The 23,913-nt window shown below is 36.1% G+C and overlaps 1 protein-coding gene across 30 annotated transcripts in view; it reads right to left on the bottom strand.

The window, feature by feature from the left end:
• The window catches only part of tutl (turtle), a 426,131-nt gene that overhangs the window by 131,899 nt on the left and 270,319 nt on the right, over positions 1–23,913 (bottom strand). For all 30 annotated transcript variants that reach the window (XM_067767671.1, XM_067767669.1, XM_067767687.1 and 27 more), the window contains exon 6: positions 1,089–1,330. In XM_067767671.1, coding sequence (XP_067623772.1) covers positions 1,089–1,330 — 242 coding nt within the window. The remainder of the gene's footprint in view (positions 1–1,088; positions 1,331–23,913) is intronic.

Raw genomic sequence — 23,913 nt, 5'->3', positions numbered from 1 at the left:
ATGTTCATGAAAGGTATAAAAAGCAATATAGTGTGCGCACAATACGTTAATGTTGCTCATACGCCATGTCAAACCCGCGCTATTATACGAGTGTAGAAGTTCCGGCTTAGTTGCAAAAACACTGCGAAGTTATATAGTTTGTGCTGGCATTTGTGTGTGTGTGTATGCTCTTTTCTAGGTTGGTATAGCAGTTTCGCCTTTTAACTATAAAATTTTTGTTTCACACTAGTATTGTCATGTTAAATTAAGATTTTCTTCTTAGTTGTCGTTGTCTTTGTTTAAGCAATTCAATTTGTCAAATAAACACACAGAGGGGAAGAGAAGATATGCGTATAGCAGCATACAAGTTATTGAGCGGTTTTGCCTTATATAATTGCATTTAATAATTACGATTTAATAATTGGTTTTGATAACGTACTGTATATATACATATATGTACATTAGGTCAGTGAGAAAAAACGATAAGCAACTGTATAAGAGCTTAGGTTAGGTTAGATTAAACTGGCTAGTCATTAAAAATTTGACATAGACTATATATGCCGTAGTGTTACCAGAGTTCGTTTGACCACCAAACTGCCAAAACCAATTGGTTACTTTGAATAACGCTATAAACTGGTTTCTTCCCTTATCAAATACTAGAAGTTTTCTTAATAGCTGGCTAGAGATCTGCAACTCTGCCACACTTAGTAGCTCGAGTCTTGACCTCTCGAACGCAGGACATGAACACAGAACGTGATCAAAAATTTTTTCCTGCATCTCATATCTGCTGTTACTGACGAGGTCTAACTTATAAGCATGTGACACCAGAAATTTCAACAAAATATTTAAATAGGTAATTTAGTGTCGTTAATCTAACTCCCTAGAAACGACATCAACCTAGAACGACATCATCTTAACTTTTAAAAAAATTTTTCCCATAAAGCAATAAAATTTTTTTGTTAACTCAATTTAGCATTTGAGAGCTATTTTTAAGGGATTATTGAATTATGTTTGGTTTCATAAAAGGACTTGGCCAGCTATTTTATTTATATTTTTTCCGATTTGGATGGGGATTTTTTTGGTTGGTTCGAAAATAATTTATTTTTTACCATGATTACAGCGCCGCCCGCTATTATAACACGGGCCGTATGGGAGACTTGTCCCTCACCATTGCGTGCAATGCAAGTGTATTCTCCGATGTCCTCGTGTCGTATGGTGGAGATCCGTAACTCGGTACCATCATTAAAGATGCCAACAGTAGGCGAGGGATCAACGGGATTAGCATCTTTGTACCATAAGATTTCCGGTGTTGGTGTGCCATCTGCTTGACAATTTAGAATAATTGAGTCGCCTGTGGAAGTAAAGAAGAAAAGTAAGATATCAGTATTAATAAAAATACAAAATATATAGAATATTTAGACAAAACTTATGCTAGGAATATTTGGTTGATCATCGGCACACAGAATTTCCATGTCCAATACAAGTAAACTTTTAAAACTCTTTTTTTTCTTTCAAATATCTACTATACAGGAGATTGAAGTGGTTTAGTCCAGATCTCAAACAGAATTTTTTAAGATTTAAATAATATCTACAAGTTCCCGAGTCGATGCAATTTTAAACGAACTACCTCACAAATGACTGAATATTTAAAAAAAATATAAATGTCAAGCTTTAGAAAATGTAATCTGCTTCAAAATACGTTTCAAAGCGACAGATATCTTAAGATATTGAGCTCAAAACGCCAATTCTTTATGAGCGTGAATACCAATCTCAATTGAAATCGCTGTTACTTTGGTCTTAGAATGCTTTCGAAAGATTTTACGGAGTGATGCCGGATTGACAGTTTCTTACCGTATATGAGTCCTTTTCCTTTGAGTTCTATAATTTCTCGTATGTCAAGCCAAAATCGCTCTCATATTCAAACCTTCTATTTTAGCTTAACATTTACATATGGACTGCCGAGTGGAATATCCGTTTATCCCGGCTGCCGTTAAAAAAAGCTCAATGTCAATAGGCGTTTTTTTTTCAGAATTTTTTTTTTCAAAAGTTCCCTATCCGAGCATAAATTTAATACATTCTGACGTTAGATAGGTCTTTGAGAATAAGAGGATAAAAAATTCACGTCAAAGACATTGGATGAAATGACCATATCGGACACTATATCTTGAAGTTATTGTCATATTATTTCTTTCGCGGAAAAAGTGCAGGTCATTGTTTTTTACAAAGAGAATCTGTCCCTTACCATTTGATAGCAGGAGCATGTAGTTCTTTTCATATGACATTGACTGTGCAACAAAGACCGTACTAAAGAACTACTTCACTGTGAAAAACTGCGTCTATTCCGAAGCGATTTATATTGGCGCAAACCATTTCAGCCCAGACATTAAACGAAAAATTCAGAAAAAAATACCTCCCGACAAAACCTACGCTCTATAAAGTCTTTATCATACATGTCCTAATGGTTGGATTCGAATCATTGGCGGCATCTAAAGAACAAAGATGGCCCTTAGAGTACTGCGGAAAAAAGAACTCCTTTAGATGCATGGTTTTTTCCACTATCTAAACGAAATGATGAAGGGGATTTAATGGTGAGCTGTATGGTATGCAAATTGATTGTGGTGTACCGAATAAAAGCCCAATATCTTCGCTCGCTAGATCATATCGTTCTAAAGGTTGAAGACACTTTTGAGGGGAAGAGACAATCTCCAACTAGTTGGCAGAGAAAGGTGGAGAAACATTTGTTGTTGCTGTTTTTGTGGCGACAAAGATACTCCCCGAAATTGACATTTGGGTTAGAGAAGCTATACATTTCGCTGGCAGGCCCTTGAATAATTTGTATATTTTAGTCGCCTATTACGACAGGCATACCTGCCGCGGGTATATTCTACGCCACTAGTCCGCTGGGGTTGAAAAATCACCTCATACCCCTCGGTGCTTCCAGTTGGCGTCACTTACCGCTAAAAGATGACTGCCTATGACAAACTTGCCAATCAATAACGAATACCTATTTAATCCAGAGTACTTTGTTACATTTCGTAGTAGCTCAACAGCAAATTTGTTTGCACCTTTTTGCGGCACTAAAAGGCGTTGCTTTCCTGAGAATCGGGGAGGGCGACTGGAATTACATTCATTGTAATCCCAACTTAAAAGTCTTAATATATTTTTGTCGTTTGCCTTCTCGCACATTTTTTCAATGTATAAGTACTAGTAGAATTCTGGCCCTTTAGTGCATTAGTGGAGCAGTTGGTAAGCTGACATCGATACCAGAGTAGTTTTACCAACACATTTATTCTAGTTATTTGATCATAATCACTTATGGCGCTTTCTTTTCTGAAAATAGTGCCTTTGTTCACAACTTAGAATTTAAGAGTGCAACATAAGGGTAGCATGTTTTTTCGGAAAAGAGCACGTCATTAAATATTGAGGTATTTGCCAAGAGCACGGCCACCGTGCTCTACTGGTAGCATGCCCTGCCTACCATGCCGTAGATCCTTGGTTCACGCCCCGGACAAAGCAATATCAAAATTATAGAAACATTTTTTTCAATTAGAAGAAGATTTTTCTAACGGGTTGCCCTTCGACAGTGTTATAGCGTTTTCTTTTCTGGCTAAAGTGCTACGCTTTTTGTACGCCGCGCAAGGGTTGTTGTTCTAATCTAAACAACAGGCAACGCCTTTACGGGATATTTCGTTCTTTTGTTAAAATTGTTGCCTGCTCGCAACGCAAAAGCGTTACACTTTTACCCTGTATAAAATGGCGGTGTGGCAGTGCAACTCTGTGAAACTTCCAATACGCTCTTAAGTTCCACATATACTCTGTTAATATGAGTGAATATGGTGAGTTGAAATGTTGTTTGTATGCACTATAAATGTTGAACTTTTTCTGTGGTAGGAGTAACTTTATTAAGGCTTTACCATCTGCTTAGGCAATAATTTATTTCAGAAAAGAAAACGCTATTAGGTAAGTACTCAGAGTGTATTTCTGCCATGAAAAGCTCTCATCGAAAACTCACCTGTCTTGCAGATGCCGTTCAGAGTCGGCCTAAAACAAGTAGGTCCCATCGTGACAATTTGTAAGAAAAACAAGTAAGGAAAGTTAAGTTCGTGTGTAAACGAACATTGCATACTCAGCTGAGAGCTTTGGAGACAAAATAAGGGAAAATTACCATATATGAAAATGAACCTAAGGTAACCCTTGAATGTGTTGGTATGACATGGGTATCAAATGGAAGGTATTCAAGAGTATTTTAAAAGGCAGTGGGCCGTAGACGCCTTTTAGGGATATCGCCATAAAGGTGGACCAGGGATGGCTCTAGAATGTGTTTGTACGATATGGATATCAAATGAAAGGTGGTAATGAGCATTTTAAAAGGGAGTGGGCCTTAGTTCCATAGATGGACGCCTTTTCGAGATATCGCCATAAAGGTGGACCAGGGATGACTCTAGGTAGTAAGGAGTATTCTAAAAGGGAGTGGGCATTAGTTCACTAGGTGGATGCCTTTTCGAGATATCGCCAAAAAGGTGGCCAAGTGTGGCTGTAGAATGTGTTTGTAATAAGTGGGTATCAAACTAAAAGTATTACTGAAGGTTTTGAAAGAGAGTGGCCCTTAGTTGTATATGTGAAGGCGTCAATAAAGCAATCCAATCAACATGATTCATCCCTTTTTTCGTATTTGATATAGAATTATGACATTTTTTTCATTTTTGGAAATTTTCGATATCGAAAAAGTGGGCGTGGTCACAGTCTGATTTCTCCCATTTTTAACACCAAGATAAATTGAGTTCAGATAAGTACGTGAACTTAGTTTAGTAAAGATATATCGATTTTTGCTCAAGTTATCGTATTAACGGCCGAGCGGAAGGACAGACGGACGACTGTGTATAAAAACTGGGCGTGGCTCCAACCGATTTCGCCCATTTTCACGGAAAACTGTTATCGTTATAGAAGCTTTGCTCTTACCAAATTTCATAAGGATTGGTAAATTTTTGTTCGAATTACGGTATTAAAAGTATTCTAGACAAATTAAAAAAGTGGCGGAGCCACACCCATTTTGAAATTTTCTTTTATTTTTGTATTTTGTTGTACTATATCATTACTGGATTTGAATGTTGACATAATTTACTTATAGATATTGAATTTTCATAAAATTTGACTTAAAAAAATTTTTTTTTAAGTGGGCGTGTTCTTCATCCTATTGTGCTAATTTTTATTAGGCACACATACAGTAATAGGAGTAATGTTCCTGCCAAATTTCATTATGATATCTTCAACGACTGCCAAATTACAGCGTGCAAAACTTTGAAATTACCTTCTTTTAAAATTGTCCAACATTTTACGAATTTTCTATTTTGCGTCATAAGTTCAACCCACCCACCAAGTTTCATCGCTTTATCCGACTTTGGTAATGAATTATCGCGCTTTTTCGATTTTTCGAAATTTTCGATATCGAAATAATGGGCGTGGTTATAGTCTGATATCGTTCATTTTAAATACCGATATGAGATGAGTGCCCAGGAAACTACATGCCAAATTTCATCAAGATATCTCAAAATTTACTCAAGTTATCGTGTTAACGGGCAGACGGACGGACGGACATGGCTGAATCAATTTTTTTTTTTCGATACTGATGAGTCTATATCTATCTCGATTCCTTTATACCTGTACAACCAACCGTTATCCAATCAAAGTTATTATACTCTGTGAGCTCTGTTCATCTGAGTATAATTAAACGGAGCACGATGCAAATTGGAAGAGAAGTTCAGCCTAAAATATCTTCGGAGGTTATCACTCCTTATATATATTTATTTACATATTTAAAATACAAAAAAGTATAATAAAAAGAAAAAATTGTTTGGTTAATTTTGGAGTACTTCCTGGCTATAGCGGAATATTCTTATCCTATATGTGGACTATGACAGTGACTTTTAAATATCATTTCTATACTTTCCTCTGAATAAAAGCGGCATTTAAGTGGGCCTATTTTTGATGCTTGCACAATTGTGCGAACCAAATTTCCTTCCTGATTATAATGCCCGTTCTTCATTTTCTTATCCTTTTCCTCTTTTCACTCCTGCTCTTGATATTTATGTACACTTCAACTTGGCACAATCACTGGCACTGCCCATTCTGTTGAAATATTTTTTTGCTATAAAAACTGCAGTTTGCTTTCTCTTTTGTTTCCAAAGCTCTTTTTATACCTTTCATGAACATGAAATGGTATATTAACTTTGGTCCGATGTTTGTAACGTTGAGAAATGTAGAAGATATACTCACCATTAAGTATACCGAATTGATCAGGGCGACAAACTGAGTTGATATAGCCATGTCTGTCTGTCCGTCCGTCCGTCTGTCCGTCCGTCTGTCTGTTTGAACGCAACCTAGTCTCTCAAATTTTGAGATATCTCAATGAAATTTGGCACAAGGATGTACTTTTGTATTATATTAGACATTCGTCGGATCCGGCAGGATCGGACCACTATAACATATATCTCTCATACAACCGATCGTTCAGATAACACGATTTTGGTCATTCCTGCCGCAATTTAGAAAGTATAAACATGAAACTATATTATAATATATCATGGAATATTTTCTGAAAAAATCACTTTGATCGGAGCTATATATAGTATATATCCCATACAACCGATCGTTCAGATAGAAAGAGTTTTGGCCATTTCTCCCTTAGTTTCCAATAAAAAACATGAAACTTGGTGATATATATTCTAATATATCATAGAAGATTTCCTCTAAAAATCATTTCAATCGGAGCTATATATAATATATATCCCATGCAACCGATCGTTCAGATAAGGGGGTTTTTTGCCATTTTTTATTTTATAAAAAAAAAATAAATGTAAGGCGCGATAACCTCCGAAGAGATCTATATATTTATATTTATCTTAAAAATCGTTTAGGTGTGTACATCTGTTCACTATATATTTCTTATCTTATACATCCTATTATCTGGAGATTACTAACGGGATAAGATTATTGTTCAGCCCCATTCATGAAAGGCATGAAGTCTTCGGCACAGCCGAAGGAAGTCCGTTCTTACTTGTTATCTTTAACAGCTTCATTCTGCAGGAGTAGGCAAAATAAAACATGCGCGCAAATAACATCAACAGTTAACAATAAAAGAAAAAAAAAAAAACAACATGGCGGAACTAAAACAAAGAATAGCGAGTATGCCAACGATATTTGGCTTTTGTTTATGACTACTGCGGTGATGTTCGTGAAAAGTACAACATAAAACTGATACTTGTTGTTGTTGTAGTTGTTGTTGTTGAAATAGAATTTTACACTGCTACGGTCTTTAGATATTTTGCTAGCAATTTTTTATTGTGGAAGTCGTTTTACCGCTTCAGCTACCTGTAGAAAAATACGATTTACAAACAATTTCGTTCTGTGTTACAAAATCTGTGGGGAGTTTAATATGAAGCCTAAATAGTTTTTCGTTCGCTCGTCCCAAGATTGGGCTATTTTAGTGAAGCTAGCTCCTCGAAATAGCTATTCAAAAGGCATGCGCTCCTACTCGGTAGCTTCCCTTAACATACTTATAACATCCAAAGCATGTATCCTTGAACTACAGCCTATCTGACTACATCCTTAAAAAACTTCTCTCATTGTTGCTTTGGTTGTTGTGGTGATAAAGATATACAAAAGAGACATAATTCCTTACTACCCTAAGACTATTCCAAAATGAAAGAGGTGCATCCTAGCGTACTTTCTCGACATAGACGGAGCTCTCAATGTTAAGGCAGAGGCCGTATGCAAGACACTTGCACCACGATAAACCCAGGACTCAAACGTTTAAAGTATTGGGTCTGGGCCAAGAAGTACAGCTCAGTCGTGCTACGTTTACAGAATAAGAGGAGAAATCTTGGTCGTACCAGCTTTCTTATCGATCAAACGGAGGTTTTGCTTTTCATTAGAAAACCATGACTTCGTCCTTTAAATAGGAGACTAAATTTCTTATCCCAAGATATATATCTTGGTACAAACCACCAGTCCAACTTGAACTAGCAAGAGTTCTGGCAGTGCACTATAATTTCAAGAGAACATTATGCATAACAAGTTAGGTAGGCACAAAGAACTATGATTACTAGGGCAACCGGAAAAATGCCGTAAAAAATAGTTTTAAGTGCTCAAAATATGCAAAAAAAAAACAAGTAAGGAAGGCTAAGTTCGGGTGTAACAGAACATTACATACTCTGTTGAGAGCTGTGGAGACAAAGTAAGGGAAAATCACCATGTTGTAAAAAGAACCTAGGGTAACCCTGGAATGTGTTTGTATGACATGTGTATCAAGTGGAAGTGGGCCATAGTTCTATAGGTGGACGCCTTTTTGAGATATCGCCATAAAGGTGGACCAGGGGTGACTCTAGTATTTATTTTGTACGATATGGGTATAAAATGAAATGTGTTAATGATAATTTTAAAAGGGAGTGGGCCTAAGTTCTATGGGTGGACGCCTTTTCGAGATATCGCCATAAAGGTGGACCAGGGGTGACTCTAGAATTTATTTTGTACGATATGGATATCAAATGAAATGTGTTAATGATAATTTTAAAAGGGAGTGGGCCTAAGTTCAATAAGTGGACGCCTTTTCGATATATCGCCATAAAGGTGGACCAGGGGTGACTCTAGAATTTGTTTGTACGATATGGATATCAAATGAAAGGTGTTAATGAGTATTTTAAAAGGGCGTGGGCCTTAGTTCTATAGGTGGACACCTTTTCAAGATATCGTCATAAAGGTGGACCAGGGGTGACTCTAGAATTTGTTTGTACGATATGGGTATCAAATGAAAGGTGTTAATGAGTGTTTTAAAAGGGCGTGGGCCTTAGTTCTATAGGTGGACGCCTTTTCAAGATATCGCCATAAAGGTGGACCAGGGGTGACTCTAGAATTTGTTTGTACGATATGGGTATCAAATGAAAGGTGTTAATGAGTATTTTAAAAGGGAGTGGGCCTTATTTCTATAGGTGGATGCCTTTTCGAGATATCACCTTAAAGGTGGGCCAGGGGTGACTCTAGAATTTTTTTGTACGATATGGGTATCAAATGAAAGGAGTTAATGAGTATTTTAAAAAGGAGTGGGCCTTAGTTCTATATGTGGACGCCTTTTCGAGATATCGCCATAAACGTGGACCAGGGGTGACTCTAGAATATGTTTGTACGATATGGGCATCAAATTAAAGGTATTAATGAGGGTTTTAAAAGGGAGTGTCCCTTAGTTGTATATGTGAAGGCGTTTTCGAGATATCGACCAAAATGTGGACCAGGGTGATCCAGAACACCATCTGTCGGGTACCGCTAATTTATTTATATATATAATACCACGAACAGTATTCCTTCCATGAATCCAAGGCCTTTTGATTTCGCCCTGCAAAACTTTTTAATTTTCTTCGACTTAATATTGTAGGTGTCACACCCATTTTACCAAGTTTTTTTCTAAAGTTATATTTTGCGTCAATAAACCAATCCAGTTACCATGTTTCATCCCTTTTTTCGTATTTGGTATATAACTATGGCATTTTTTTCATTTTTCGTAATTTTTGATATCGAAAAAGTGGGCGTGGTCATAGTCGGATTTCGGCCATTTTTTACGCCAATACAAAGTGAGTTCAGATAAGTATAAAGATATATCGATTTTTGCTCAAGTTATCATGTTAACGGCCGAGCGAAAGGACATGCGGTCGACTGTGTATAAAAACTGGGCGTGGCTTCAACCGATTTCGCCCTTTTTAACAGAAAATAATTATCGTCCTAGAGTCTAAGCCTCTACCAAATTTCACAAGGATTGGTAAATTTTTGTTCGACTTATGGCATTAAAAGTATCCTAGACAAATTAAATGAAAAAGGGTGGAACCACGCCCATTTTGAAATTTTCTTTTTTTTTGAATTTTGTTGCAACGTATCATTACTGGGGCTGAATGTTGACATAATTTACTTATATACTGTAAAGATATTAACTTTTCTTTTAAAATTTGAGTTTAAAAAAAATTTTTTTTAAAAAGTGGCGTGGTCGTTCTCCGAGTTTGCTATTTTTTATTACGCAGATATAATAGTAATATAGTAACGTTCCTGGCAAATTTCATAATGATATCTTCAACGACTGCCAAATTACAACTTGCAAAACTTCTAAATTACCTTCTTTTAAAAGTGGGCGGTGCCACGCCCATTGTCCAAAATTTTACAAGTTTTCTATTCTGCGTCATAAGTTCAACGCACGTACCAAGTTCCATCGCTTAATCCCTATTTGGTAATGAATTATCGCACTTTTTCGATTTTTCGAAATTTTCTATATCGAAAAAGTGGGCGTGGTTTTTGTCCGATATCGTTCATTTTAAATAGCGATCTGAGACGCGTGCCCAGGAACCTACATACCAAATTTCATCAAGATACCTCAAAATTTACTCAAGTTATCGTGTTAACGGACAGACGGACGGACGGACGGATTCCTTTATACCTGTACAACCAACCGTTATCCAATCAAACTTAATATACTCTGTGAGCTCTGCTCAACTGAGTATAATATAAACACATTCAGTTTCTTTCAACAAAAATATTATATTGAATTTTATTCAGGAAGATACAAAAACAGGTTAAAATAAAATATTACAAATTCGTGTTCACTTACTTAAGTACAGAATTAAAAATTCCAGCTTAAGTTAAAAATTTTTGTTACAATATATAACAAAATATTTAGATATATTTTTAAAAAGAATTGATTGCCTGTTGTTGTGGAATAGATTCTTAAACATAGATAAGGACCTTTCCAGATCTACGATTGTAATAGGCGCGAACCTGAAGGCAGAGATTCCAGTGATGGTATATTTTTCAAGCGATTGAATCGAATTACCGGATTCAATTTGGCTTAAAATACTTTTTAAAACGTTTAGCCCACTGTTCTTGTTAAGAACCAGAGTGAGCTTATTTCTTACAGGTGAAAAATTTACACCACTAATTTTTTCTTCAGTTTTCACAACGATTTCTACTTGGGCGGAGTCAATATACTTGCTTCTAATTTCAAAATTGATTCGGGCAAACAATTTTAGTTACTGTAGATAAATACAATCTGGCTACGTAGTTTGTTATTGCGCAACAAATCCTTAGCTTCCTTAGCTGCCTGTGTATCTAGACAATCAAGGGAGTTATTGACTTCACTTATTATATCGAAGTTTTGGGCGTAATAGCCTTAGGGAAACAAATTTCAATCGCCTTGGATGCTTTTTCCATGTCTGCATCTGTTCTGTTCTTCCTGCTAGTTTCAATTTAAAAAATGATTTATATCACTTATGCCGTAAATAAGCATTTATTTTTAAAATATGCAAAAAAATGCTTTTATTGCAAAATATGCTGAAATATGCTCTAACAAATATGGCTTAAACATCGTCATTTTTATACTCAGTTGAGCAGAGCTCACAGAGTATATTAAGTTTGATTGCATAACGGTTGGTTGTACAGGTATAAAGGAATCGAGATAGATATAGACTTCCATATATCAAAATCATCAGAATCGAAAAAAAATTTGATTTAGCCATGTCCGTCCGTCCGTCCGTACGTCCGTTAACACGATAACTTGAGTAAATTTTGAGGTATCTTGATGAAATTTGGTATGTAGGTCCCTGAGCACTCATCTCAGATCGCTATTTAAAATGAACGACATCGGACTATAACCACGCCCACTATTTCGATATCGAAAATTTCGAAAAACCGAAAAAGTGCAATAATTCATTACTAAAGACAGATAAAGCGATGAAATTTGGTAGGTGAGTTGAACATATGACGCAGAATTGAAAATTAGTAAAAGTTTGGACAATGGGTGTGGCACCGCCCACTTTTAAAAGAAGGTAATTTAAAATTTTGCTAGCTGTAATTTGGCAGTCGTTGAAGATATCATGATGAAATTTGGCAGGAATGTTACTCCTGTTACTATATGTACGCGTAATAAAAATTAGCAAAATCGGAGAAGGACCACGCCCACTTTAAACAAATTTTTTTTTAAAGTAAAATTTTAACAAAAAATTTAATATCTTTACAGTATATAAGTAAATTATGTCAAAATTCAACTCCAGTAATGATATGGTGCAACAAAATACAAAAATAAAAGAAAATTTCAAAATGGGCGTGGCTACGCCCTTTTTCATTTAATTTGTCTAGGATAATTTTAATGCCATAAGTCGAACAAAAATTTACCAATCCTTTTAAAATGTGGTAGGGACATAGATTTTATGACGCTAAGTGCTTTCTGTGAAAACGGGCAAAATCGGTTGAAACCACGCCCAGTTTTTATACACAGTCGTCCGTCGGTCCTTCCGCATGGCCCTTAACACGATAACTTGAGCAAAACTCGACACATCTTTACTGAACTTAGTTCATGTACTTATCTGAACGCACTTTATCTTGGTGTAAAAAATGAACGAGATCCGACTATGACCACGCCCACTTTTTCGATATCGAAAATTCCGAAAAATGAAAAAAATTCCATAATTCTATACCAAATACGAAAAAAGGGATGAAACATGGTAATTGGATTGGTTTATTGAAGCGAAATATAACTTTGGAAAAAACTTTGTAAAATGGTTGTGACACCTACCATATTAAGTAGAAGAAAATGAAAATGTTCTGCAGGGCGAAATAAAAAACCCTTGAAATCTTTACATATATAAATAAATTAGCGGTATCCAATAGATGATGTTCTGGGTCACCTTGGTCCACATTTTGGTCGATATCTGGCAAACGCCTTCACATATACAACTACCACCACTCCCTTTGAAAACTCTCATTAATACCTTTAATTTGATACCCATATCGTACAAACAAATTTTAGGGTCACCTGGTCCACCTTTATGGCGATATCTCGAAACGGCGTCCACCTATGGAACTAAGGATCACTCCCTTTTAAAATACTCATTAGCACCGTTTTTTTTGACACCCGTATCGTACAAACAAATTCTAGGGTCACCTGGTCCACCTTTATGGCGATATCTCGAAACCGCGTCCACCTGTGGAACTAAGGATCACTCCCTTTTAAAATACTCATTAGCACCGTTTTTTTTGACACCCGTATCGTACAAACAAATTCTAGGGTCACCTGGTCCACCTTTATGGCGATATCTCGAAACCGCGTCCACCTGTGGAACTAAGGATCACTCCCTTTTAAAATACTCATTAGCACTTTTTTTTTGATACCCATATTGTACAAACAAATTCTAGAGTCAACCGTTATCCACCTTTATGGCGATATCCCTAAATGGCGACCACCTATAGAACTATGGCCCACTCCCTCATAAAATACTCTTTAATGTCTTTCATTTGATGCACATGTCATACAAACACATTCCACGGTTTCCCTCGGTTCATTTTCCTACATGGTTATTTTCCCTTATGTTGTCACCATAGCTCTCAACTGAGTATGTAATGTTCGGTTACACCCGACCTTAACCTTCCTTACTTGTTTTAATTGATATTAGAGAAAAATTGTAAGTTTACAATCGGCGATGGTTACTAGGACATGTTTCTGAATTTCACTTCTTCATCAGCTAGCTAGCTACTGTAAAAATCCGAACAAATGTTACTAAGCTTTCAAAAAGCGCGCCTAAAATCATGTCCACACCATTAGGAATAAACTACATACAGAGTGTATGTGCCTACATGGTGATCAAAAGGAATATAAACAAAAAGGCAACTCTTAGAGACCAATTGTACAGAGAACAACGGGACATTCATATCGCTTAGCAGCTAAAGGCGTCAGCCTTTGCACTGATATGAATGTTGGAGATTCGAGTTCAACGCTCAGCTCCCGAAAAGCTAGCTGATGGAGAAGTGAAATTCAGAAACAAGTCCTAGTAACCATCGCCGATTGTAAACTTACAATTTTTCTCTAATATCAATTACAAAAACCATTGTTATTTTGTAAAAAGAGCATTCTTTCGTTATATATTTCGTAATAGAGCATACAAAAATAAACATGCTTGCGCATATTTTTGGTTGCCCTGTTGATTACTATTGTTCGATCAGGTACGCACAGGTACGACTCAGTAAGGATCGTACCTCGGAAAGGGAAAAATATAGTCTTTTATGCTTTTTACCTGCATATGCTCGAGCAAAATTTGGTCGAAAAAATGCTTTTAGACTAAGAGAAATCAGTATGTAAAAGCTGGTCAACCACAAACACGTAACAAGACGTGACAAGAGGACTTGAACGGAACGGATGTTAGTTGTTAACTGAAAGGCATACCATACCAATAACATCGATAAAGCTCTCCAAAGCCATCAGGGTATGTCTTTACCGCTACAATAACAGGAATAGTATTCTTATTCTCTTCCCAGCTTACATATTGATAGGAGTTAGTAATATATATATACGGATTGGTGACAACTCTTAACTAAAACGTATGATGGTCTTCACTCGAAGAGCCTGCAAGGCAGAAAATGCTACTGACTGTGGACTCTTACATTGCTTTCTTCGCCAAGATCTATAGCAGAGGAAGAGCTGCAAAAGTGCTACTCCAGCAACCACGATCATCATGTTTAGTTTTAAGACCATCAGAGATATAAGAATTTAATTCGAAAATTCTATCTATTCACATCTCAAAGTCATCATTCGTGGGCCTCTTTGCAAAACAGCGTGCCGCTGGAAATAAACAGGATGGACCGGATTTTCGATACTATTGCAAAGGTAACGTACATAAGTGTTTCGCTCTAACTTTCGTTTCTTATGAAGCTAGCGTAGCAGGAGACGTTGTCGTGATCGAAAATTGGTTTGTTTTGCAAATTTGTCCTCCCTTCCCCCTATTCCTTTCTATACCACACTTTCAACTTTTTCTGCCATTTAACTCTATTCTTATCCATCCCTTTTTCTTTTATCTACATTGCCTTCTTACTCTACTTCGCCCTCTAACTCCCGAACCCATTCTCATTCTTACTCTCACTTCCACTCCCACCTAATTATCCTTATTTATGAATTAAGGGTATCAAGTAGTGGATACTTCCTTCCCATAAATAATTGCGGAGATAAAGCGAACTTGATTTTTTCTTTCACTCCTTATATTTTTATTTACTTTATTTGTTTTATCTCTATTACTTTATCATTCTAATTTTACTTTTTCGTCTACCTGCCACTCTTAGTCCTGATCGCCATTGCACTCCCACTTCCATTGCAACTCCCATTTCCGTTCCCCACCCTACCCCTTTCCCACTCCGATTCCCATTTCCACTTTCTCCTCCTCTCCCTCTCCATCTCCCACTCTCAACCACACTCCAACCCCACTTTCACTCTCAGTCCTTTTCCCACTCACTTCCACTGCCATTAATGGCACTTATTTTACCTGTCCCGCCTCAATTATCTCTCAGTGATTGAAGCCTAAAGTCAACGATCTGATTGAATCTTACCAGTGTGGCATCAGATCTGGTTAGTCGACCATATTTTCACTATTGGCGCCAGTTTTAGCGAAACAGGGATAGCTGTAGTGATTTACTACGAAACGGCCATAATCGCTTTGGCGATTGAGTAGGGGTTCATTGGGACCAATAAAACATACTTCATTGGACTTTTCTCGGGAACATAATTTTCTTTTTTGTTTTGCCACCTGCTAACATTTATACATAAACTTCCCTCGACGGCTCTTCCTTCCTATTTTTTCACACAGCCATAAAACACCCACACGCTGTTATAATTTTTTATAGCCCTCTTCCCCAAATGCAGGAATAGTGAAAAAACCGTGTGGCTTTCTTCTCAGTAACTTCTGCACCTGATATTCCGTCACCTCTTGCTCCATCCACACTTCTTCTTGGATTTTTATATTTTTCGTTGAAAATGTGCTTTTGTATACTTTATGTTCCTCACTTCACATCTTCATACATACATATGTTTGTTGCTCATATGTATATTAAATAATTGCATATATGTAGGTAGACAACAATATGTAGATATTACACCATTTTTCTATTCATTCTGCTATGCTCTTTCATTTCCTCATTCATTTTCTCTTTTTATGCATTTATTTGCCTTATATTTGTACAGTAAATGATGTTGTTGGTGTTATTGTTGTTGTTTATGCATCCTACGGCAGTCGAAATTTACACAAATGGCTACAATTGGTTTCGTTTGCCTTTAGTTGTTGTTGTTGTCCTTTGTTTGTTGCCATTGTTCTTCTTCATTGCGTGTTACCGCAGTGGTAGGATTCTTGTGATTATTGTATATATTTTTATTGTTTGTTGCTGTTGTTGGCTACGCCCTGACAGTTGGTATTGTTGTCGCCACTAAACTTCAATTGGCTATTCTTTTCTACAAGAAGCCCTTTGTATGTTTATCCAAAGCATTTTAATTACTTTTTAATTAACAAAGTTCTCAGTGTTCTCTGCGGTAATGCAAACTTCCTACAAAGATATATTTAAGCTATGGATTTGGAATTTAATATTATAATTCCAAAGCTTTTTATTATTGCAATAAAAATGTAATTACCTAACATCTTTTCTAAGATAAAACGTTTTTTAAATATGTTCTTGTTTTAATTATTTAAAGAAAATAAAACAAGTAAGGACGGGACTGTCTTTGGCTATGCCGAAGACTTCATACCTTTCATGAATGGGGCTGAATAATAATCTTATCCAATTCGTAATCTCCAAATAATTCACTGTATAAAATAAGAAATATATAGTGAACAGTTGTACATACCTAAACGATTTTAAGATAAACATAAAAAAATGGCAAAAAAACCCCCTTATCTGAACGATCGGTTGTATGGGATATATATTATATATAGCTCCTATCGATATGATTTTTTCATGAAATATTCTATGATATATTAGAATGAATATCACCAAGTTTAACGTTTTTATATTGGAAATTAAGAGAGAAATTGCCAAAAATCTTTCTATCTGAAAGATCGATTGTATGGGATATATATTATATATAGCTCCGATCGAAATGATTTTTTCATGAAATCTTCTATGATATATTAGAATGAATATCACCAAGTTTAACGTTTTATATTGGAAATTAAGGGAGAAATTGCCAAAAATCTTTCTATCTGAACGATCGATTGTATGGGGTATATACTATATATAGCTCCGATCAAAGTGATTTTTTCAGAAAATCTCCTATGATATATACTTTCTAAATTAAGGGAGAAATTGTCAAAAATCTTTCTATCTGAACGATCGGTTGTATGGGATATATACTATATATAGCTCTGATCAAAGTGATTTTTTCAGGATACCTTCTATGATATATTAGAATATATATCACCGATTTTCACGTTTATACTTTCTAAATTGCGGCAGGAATGACCAAAATCGTCTTATCTGAACGATCGGTTGTATGGGAGATATAATACAAAAATACATCCTTGTGCCAAATTTCATTGAGATATCTCAAAATTTGAGGGAGTAGTTTGCGTTCAAACAGACAGACGGATGGACAGACGGTCATGGCTATATCAACTCAGTTCGTCGCCCTGATCAATTCTGCATACTTAATGGTGAGTCTATCTTCTACATTTCTCAGCGTTACAAACATCGGACCAAAGTTAATATACCATTTCATGTTCATGAAAGGTATAATTATTGTTGTTACTTTGCATAAGATGGTCTGCATTCGTGTATGACTGGAGAGCCAAAGTTATCGGAATATCGGTGTGTTATTGCCGATTCAACGGCTTCCTATTGGCTCCGTGTTTCTTTTGGGCTTGTTGTCGACGGGTAACAGATAGTCATCAACTACGTTTTTTGGTAGCTGGTAAATTGATAGATAAATACTCGATATCAAATCGATTACTTTTTGATAAATAATCGATAACGGCACGATTTTAACTGCTCAGTAGCAAATCGATAACTTTTTTATAAATATAATATAATATAACCAATTGATATTTACTTTTGGCAAATCTATATACATAACATTGAAATTATGTATGTATGTATAGATCGGTTTTCGTCCTTAATGCAACGACCGCTCACAACCAAATTTGAAACAACGACTAGAAACCTTACAAGGATGGTCGACGGCTGAAAATAATTTCGATACATAACATGGGCATAGCACATTCCATACAAATCAAATGTTTGTTACGGCACAACTCCGTACAGTACAACTCTATTGGACGTTTGAAGCATCTATTTAATGCTAGCGTTTATTCATGAACCTTCCCCGAAGATTTGAAATGCGCAATTATTATTCATTTGTGTAAAAAGGGTAATAAGAAAGACAAAACTAACTACAGGCCGATTTCTCTACTTTCTTCTATTTCTAAAGTTTTTGAGAGGGCTGTTAAAAGCCATCTTTTGCTATTTTTGTAAAGCAATTCCCTTTTTAGTCCTGCCCACTTTGGGTTTAGAACTGGCTCCTCAACCGAGGATGCTTTATTAGACTACTGTTTCTTCATCTATCGGGAATTGGACAAAAAAAAAAAAAAAAGAATTGCGCAAGTCTATTTGTGGACATCACCAAAGTATTTGACAGTGGATCATTCGATGCTACTTAATAAATTATATTATGCCGGGTTTCGAGGATTCATACATAAGTGGTTTGTATCTTATCTTACTGGTAGGAAACAACGCGTTAGAATCAGCGATGTTCTAAGCAATTCTAGTCCAATAAAAATTAGCGTTCCACAGGGTTATTTCTAATATACGTTAATTCAATTCTCGATATGTCTTTCGTGGGAAAGGTCACTGTATTTGCAGATCATCTTGCTATAGCCTATGGCTCGTCCAATACTTTTGATCTGGTAGCCAACATATACCACCAGGTACATATTTTAAGATCCTGGTTTGCTAAACAGAAGCTCGTGGTCAGCAATACAGCCAAGCTTATATTTTTTAGTTTAAATGCAAGAAAATCTGCAGTTGTAAATATTGTTTTTCATTCCGCGATTTTGTGAAAGCCGGGTTGCTTAGATCAGCTTGCTACTTGTAGCAGCAATTGTTTCATGATTGACACTGTTGAGAACTTCCAATTCCTAGGAGTAACTCTCGACCAGAACATGAATTGGGGCGGTCACACATCCCGCCTTAAACAATATTTCCAATCTTCTTTACGCTGTTTTTATCATCTAAGAAGTTGATGTCCTAACTCAACCCTTAAAACGGTCTTATATGCTTTATTTAATTCTTTATTAATGTATGGAATCAGCTGCTGGGGAGGCGCTACCCTGAACAAAATTCAACCTATACTTGTTTTGAAAAAATGTGTTATTAGAAAATTATCAAATGTTAATTGGTTGCATCCCTCAAGAGAACTTTTTAGAAGTCTAGCGATTCTTTTGTTAAGAGATCTTTATTATTTTAAAGTTCTAATCATTTTTTTTAAGGTGTCGATACCTACATAGTATGAGATCGGAAACCCATAATCTAAGGACAAACTCACATCCTGCAACATTTGTACCTTCCTCGCGCACCACACACTCTAGCAAGTTTTATACGATAGTATCTAGAAAACTTTTTAATGCACTACCTGCCGAAATTCGTGCCTTACGAAATTTATAACAATTCATGAAAAGCGTGAAATCCTTTATTTTGCTCGTTTCGCATAACGAAATCGAAGTTTTGCTGCTGACCAATTCATAAACAATTTTTAATTAACTATTGGTCGTGGCACCTTCCATACAACTGGAAAAATTCATATTGCATATCTCTGGATGTAGTAATTGTAGAATAATGAAAATTGGTAGGTAGCCACAGCCACAGGACGTAGTAAAGTATTAAAGTATTAACAACTCCAGAAAAATTTGGAATTTTGGAAAAGGCCTCCACGGGCATAAGCAAGAAATGGACGATTTTCGGTAAATAATCGATAATAGTTTATATTAAGTCGATGACTTTTCGATATTTAATCCTTAAAATATTGACTACTTTTCGATAACAAAGCTATAACTTTTTGATAGAAAATCGATAACACATCCATTATTAATCAATTAATCTTCGATAACATGCCAATATCAAATTGGCAACACTCCAATAACAAATCGATAATTTTTTCGATAACAAATCAAGTACTTTTCAATAATATATCGATAGCTTTTCAATAAATAATAAATACATTTTCAAACCTAAATCGATATCTTTTTGGTAACAATAAAAAGAATTCGTAGATAATAACAATCGTCATCGAAATAAATTCCGGACGCATCATCATCATCATCATTAAACATTAATTGGCACTAAACCGACTGAGCGATCTTGGCCGTTACAGCAAAAGTCACACCAGTTATCGCTGTTTTGCGCTGTTTCGTGATAACTGTCAACAATTGGGAGCACCAAAAGAGGTCAACTGGAATATTGTCTTGGCTGCATTATCTTCGTCCATTCGCATAACATGAACAAGCCAGCGAAGTTTTCGTCATATCTGCGTAAAACTCATACTCGCCGTTGGCACCACGGAAAGACCTACAAATCTTAAGGAGAACTTTTCCCTCGAACACTACAAGAGCCATCCCATCTTCTCTAGACACCGTCCATGATTCCGTGCCATACATCAGTATAGGTATGATGAGCGACAAGTAGAGCGTGATTTTTTTTTTTGACGAGAGAGGACTTTCAATTGCACGCTTAGTACATGGTAGCATTTTTTGGTAAGAGTTATTCCCTTTTTGATTTCTAAACTGATTTATAAAAGTTCGATAACAAATCGATAACTCGTATATACCTCGTCTATAACACACCTATTACAAACTTTTCCCCTCCCATTCTTCCCCTTCATTTCCCTCCCTTTCTCTTACTTTCTCAGTACGCGCCCTTCCTTCCCCTTCACTTCGCTTCCCTTGTCTTCATTTCTCTACACGTCTCTTTTTTTACGGTCCCTCCCTTTTCCTTCCTTTCTCTTCATTTCCTATCCTTGCCGTGTCTTGTCTTGATTTGTAGTGACTAAACCTTCTCTTTACATCAAAATCCAACGCTTCACATGTTTTCAGTTTAGCAATTTAAAGCTCAAGAGAAACTGTCATTTATCTGTAACAGCAGCAGTTCATAAAGATAGAACGCTGTAGCTCTGGCGCAGGCTATGAATGTACATATGTATACGCTTAAACTATGAACGTCTTCATAGCTGTCCATTTGGACATCAACAAAAAAAAAAAAAATAACAGTTGGCAGTTGGAAGCAGATACATCAGAGCAGACATAAGTCAACCGCAAATTAACTTTTGTTAACTTAGCTCCTTTTCAAGTGTAATTAGACGCCATTCAAAAAAAAAATATTTAAAACAATTAACTTCTGCTATTTCGCAGACTTTAAAATAAAATAAAAATCACTGCTTGTGAACAAAATTTTCAGGGAAAAGATGTGAAATTTTTCTTGAAGTTGTTGCTGCTGCGAATGTGTTTTTTAGCAGAAGCGCTTGGTATAAGAGAACGTTAAAAATATTGCCTAAATTGTATAAGAAATACGGATAGATATTTGAATACAAAGTGTGAAGCTGACAAAAGAGCGCATGAAAGAATTTCAGCTTTAATAGTGAATTGCAGAAATGTGGGGTGATAAAGCATTGGGCAAGGAATAAAAGAAAAAACCATCAACAGAAACTTAAAAAAGTGAAATTCAGAGAAAAACTCAAAACGATACTAAACATGAAAAGACATTTTGCAATTGCTTTTGCTACTTACATAGTTCTGCTTTATTTTTTATCACTGCAGATACAAATGATAACAATAAATAATGCGGTGGACAGAAAGGTGGGGGTTGGCTCGTGAATAAGTGTTACTATACACTCCAATCTAATATAGAATTTTTTTGAGAAATTACTGCGAAGAGGCTTATGCTCGAGACAGCCCGGCAGTCTTACACAATTACTTCTAAACCAGTGGATGAATGCAGGAGTATTAGCCAAACTCGTTAACCTAAGCAGAAAGGATCAAGAAACCTTGGCTGGGTACTATACGGTACACCTATTTGTCGCCCTTGTGGGCCGGAGAATGAAACAGTGGTATATATTTTCTGCGAATACGTAGCTTTGGAAAAGCATATATTCTTTCATCTAGGTGGTTTGATTCTTGGTCCCGTCGTGACATGGAGCCTGAAGGGTTACTAAAACACATTAAAAGCCTCCAGATACAGGAAAAGTCTAAAAACTTCAAGCAAAATAAATCCAAATAAGGGACGCAATGTATAGAGGCATAGTTCTAATAAATAAATAATATTCCTTTTAAGCTAATACTGTTTCATGTCAACTACTCCAGAGTATACAACCGAGAAGTGACTACCAATCAGTATTTCCACCTCACCACCAAATTTTCAGTGTAGAAACTACACAACATCATGTCCCGCAAAATGCAATGACTGTAACCAGTTTTTATACTCAGTTGAGCAGAGCTCACAGAGTATATTAAGTTTGATTGGATAACGGTTGGTTGTACATATATAAAGGAATCGAGATAGATATAGACTTCCATATATCAAAATAATCAGGATCGAAAAAAAATTAGATTGATCCATGTCCGTCCGCCCGTTAACACGATAACTTGAGTAAATTTCGAGGTATCTTGATGAAATTTGGTATGTAGGTTCCTGAACACTTATCACAGATCGCTATTTAAAATGAACGATATCGGACTATAACCACGCCCACTTTTTCGATATCGAAAATTTCGAAAAACCGAAAAAGTGCAATAATTAATTACCAAAGACAGATAAGGTGATGAAATTTGGTAGTTGAGTGGAACTTATGACGCAGAATAGAAAACTAGTAAAATTTTGGACAATGGGCGTGGCACCGCCCACTTTTAAAAGAAGGTAATTTAAAATTTTGCAAGCTGTAATTTGGCAGTCGTTGAAGATATCATGATGAAATTTGGCAGGAACATTACCCCTCTTACTATATGCGCGCTTAAAAAAAATTAGCAAAATTGGAGAAGGACCACGCCCACTTTAAAAAAAAATTTTTTTAAGTAAAATTTTAACAAAAAATTTAATATCTTTACAGTATATAAGTAAATTATGTCAACATTCAACTCCAGTAATGATATGATGCAACAGAATACAAAAATAAAAGAAAATGGGCGTGGCTCCGCCCTTTTCCATTTAATTTGTCTAGGATACTTTTAATGCCACAAGTCGAACAAAAATTTACCAATCCTTTAGAAATTTGTTGGGGCATAGATTTTATGACGTTAACTGTTTTCTGTGAAAATGGGCAAAATGGGTTGAAGCCACGCCCAGTTTTTATACACAGTCGTCCGTCTGTCCTTCCGCATGGCCGTTGACACGATAACTAGAGCAAAAATCGACATATGTTTACTGAACTTAGTTCACGTACTTATCTGAACGCACTTTATCTTGGTATAAAAATGAACGAAATCCGACTATGACCACGCCCACTTTTTCGATATCGAAAATTACGAAAAATGAAAAAAATGCCATAATTCTATACCAAATACGAAAAAAGGGATGAAAAATGGTAATTGGATTGGTTTATTGACGCGAAATATAACTTTAGAAAAAACTTTGTAAAATGGTTGTGACACCTACCATATTAAGTAGAAGAAAATGAAAAAGGTTTGCAGGGCGAAATCAAAAGCCCTTGGAATCTTGGAAGGATAACTGTTCGTGGTATTACATATATAAATAAATTAGCGGTACCCGACAGATGATGTTCTGGGTCACCCTGGTCCACATTTTGGTCTATATCTGCAAAACGCCTTCACATATACAACTACCACCACTCCCTTTTAAAACTCTCATTAATACCTTTAATTTGATACCAATATCCTACAATCACATTTTAGAGTCACCCCTGGTCCACCTTTATAGCGATATCTCAAACCGCGTCCACCTATGGAACTAAGGGTCACTCCCTTTTAAAATACTCATTAGCACCTTTCATTTGATACCCATATCGTACAAACAAATTCTAGATTCAACCCTGATCCACCTTTATGGCGATATCCCTAAATGGCGTCCACCTATAGAACTATGGCTTAAAATACTCTTTAA

This window comes from Eurosta solidaginis, chromosome 2 (assembly GCF_040869045.1).
Source record: "Eurosta solidaginis isolate ZX-2024a chromosome 2, ASM4086904v1, whole genome shotgun sequence".
NCBI lineage: Eukaryota > Metazoa > Arthropoda > Insecta > Diptera > Tephritidae > Eurosta > Eurosta solidaginis.
This window is presented reverse-complemented; position numbering and strand designations above follow the sequence as displayed.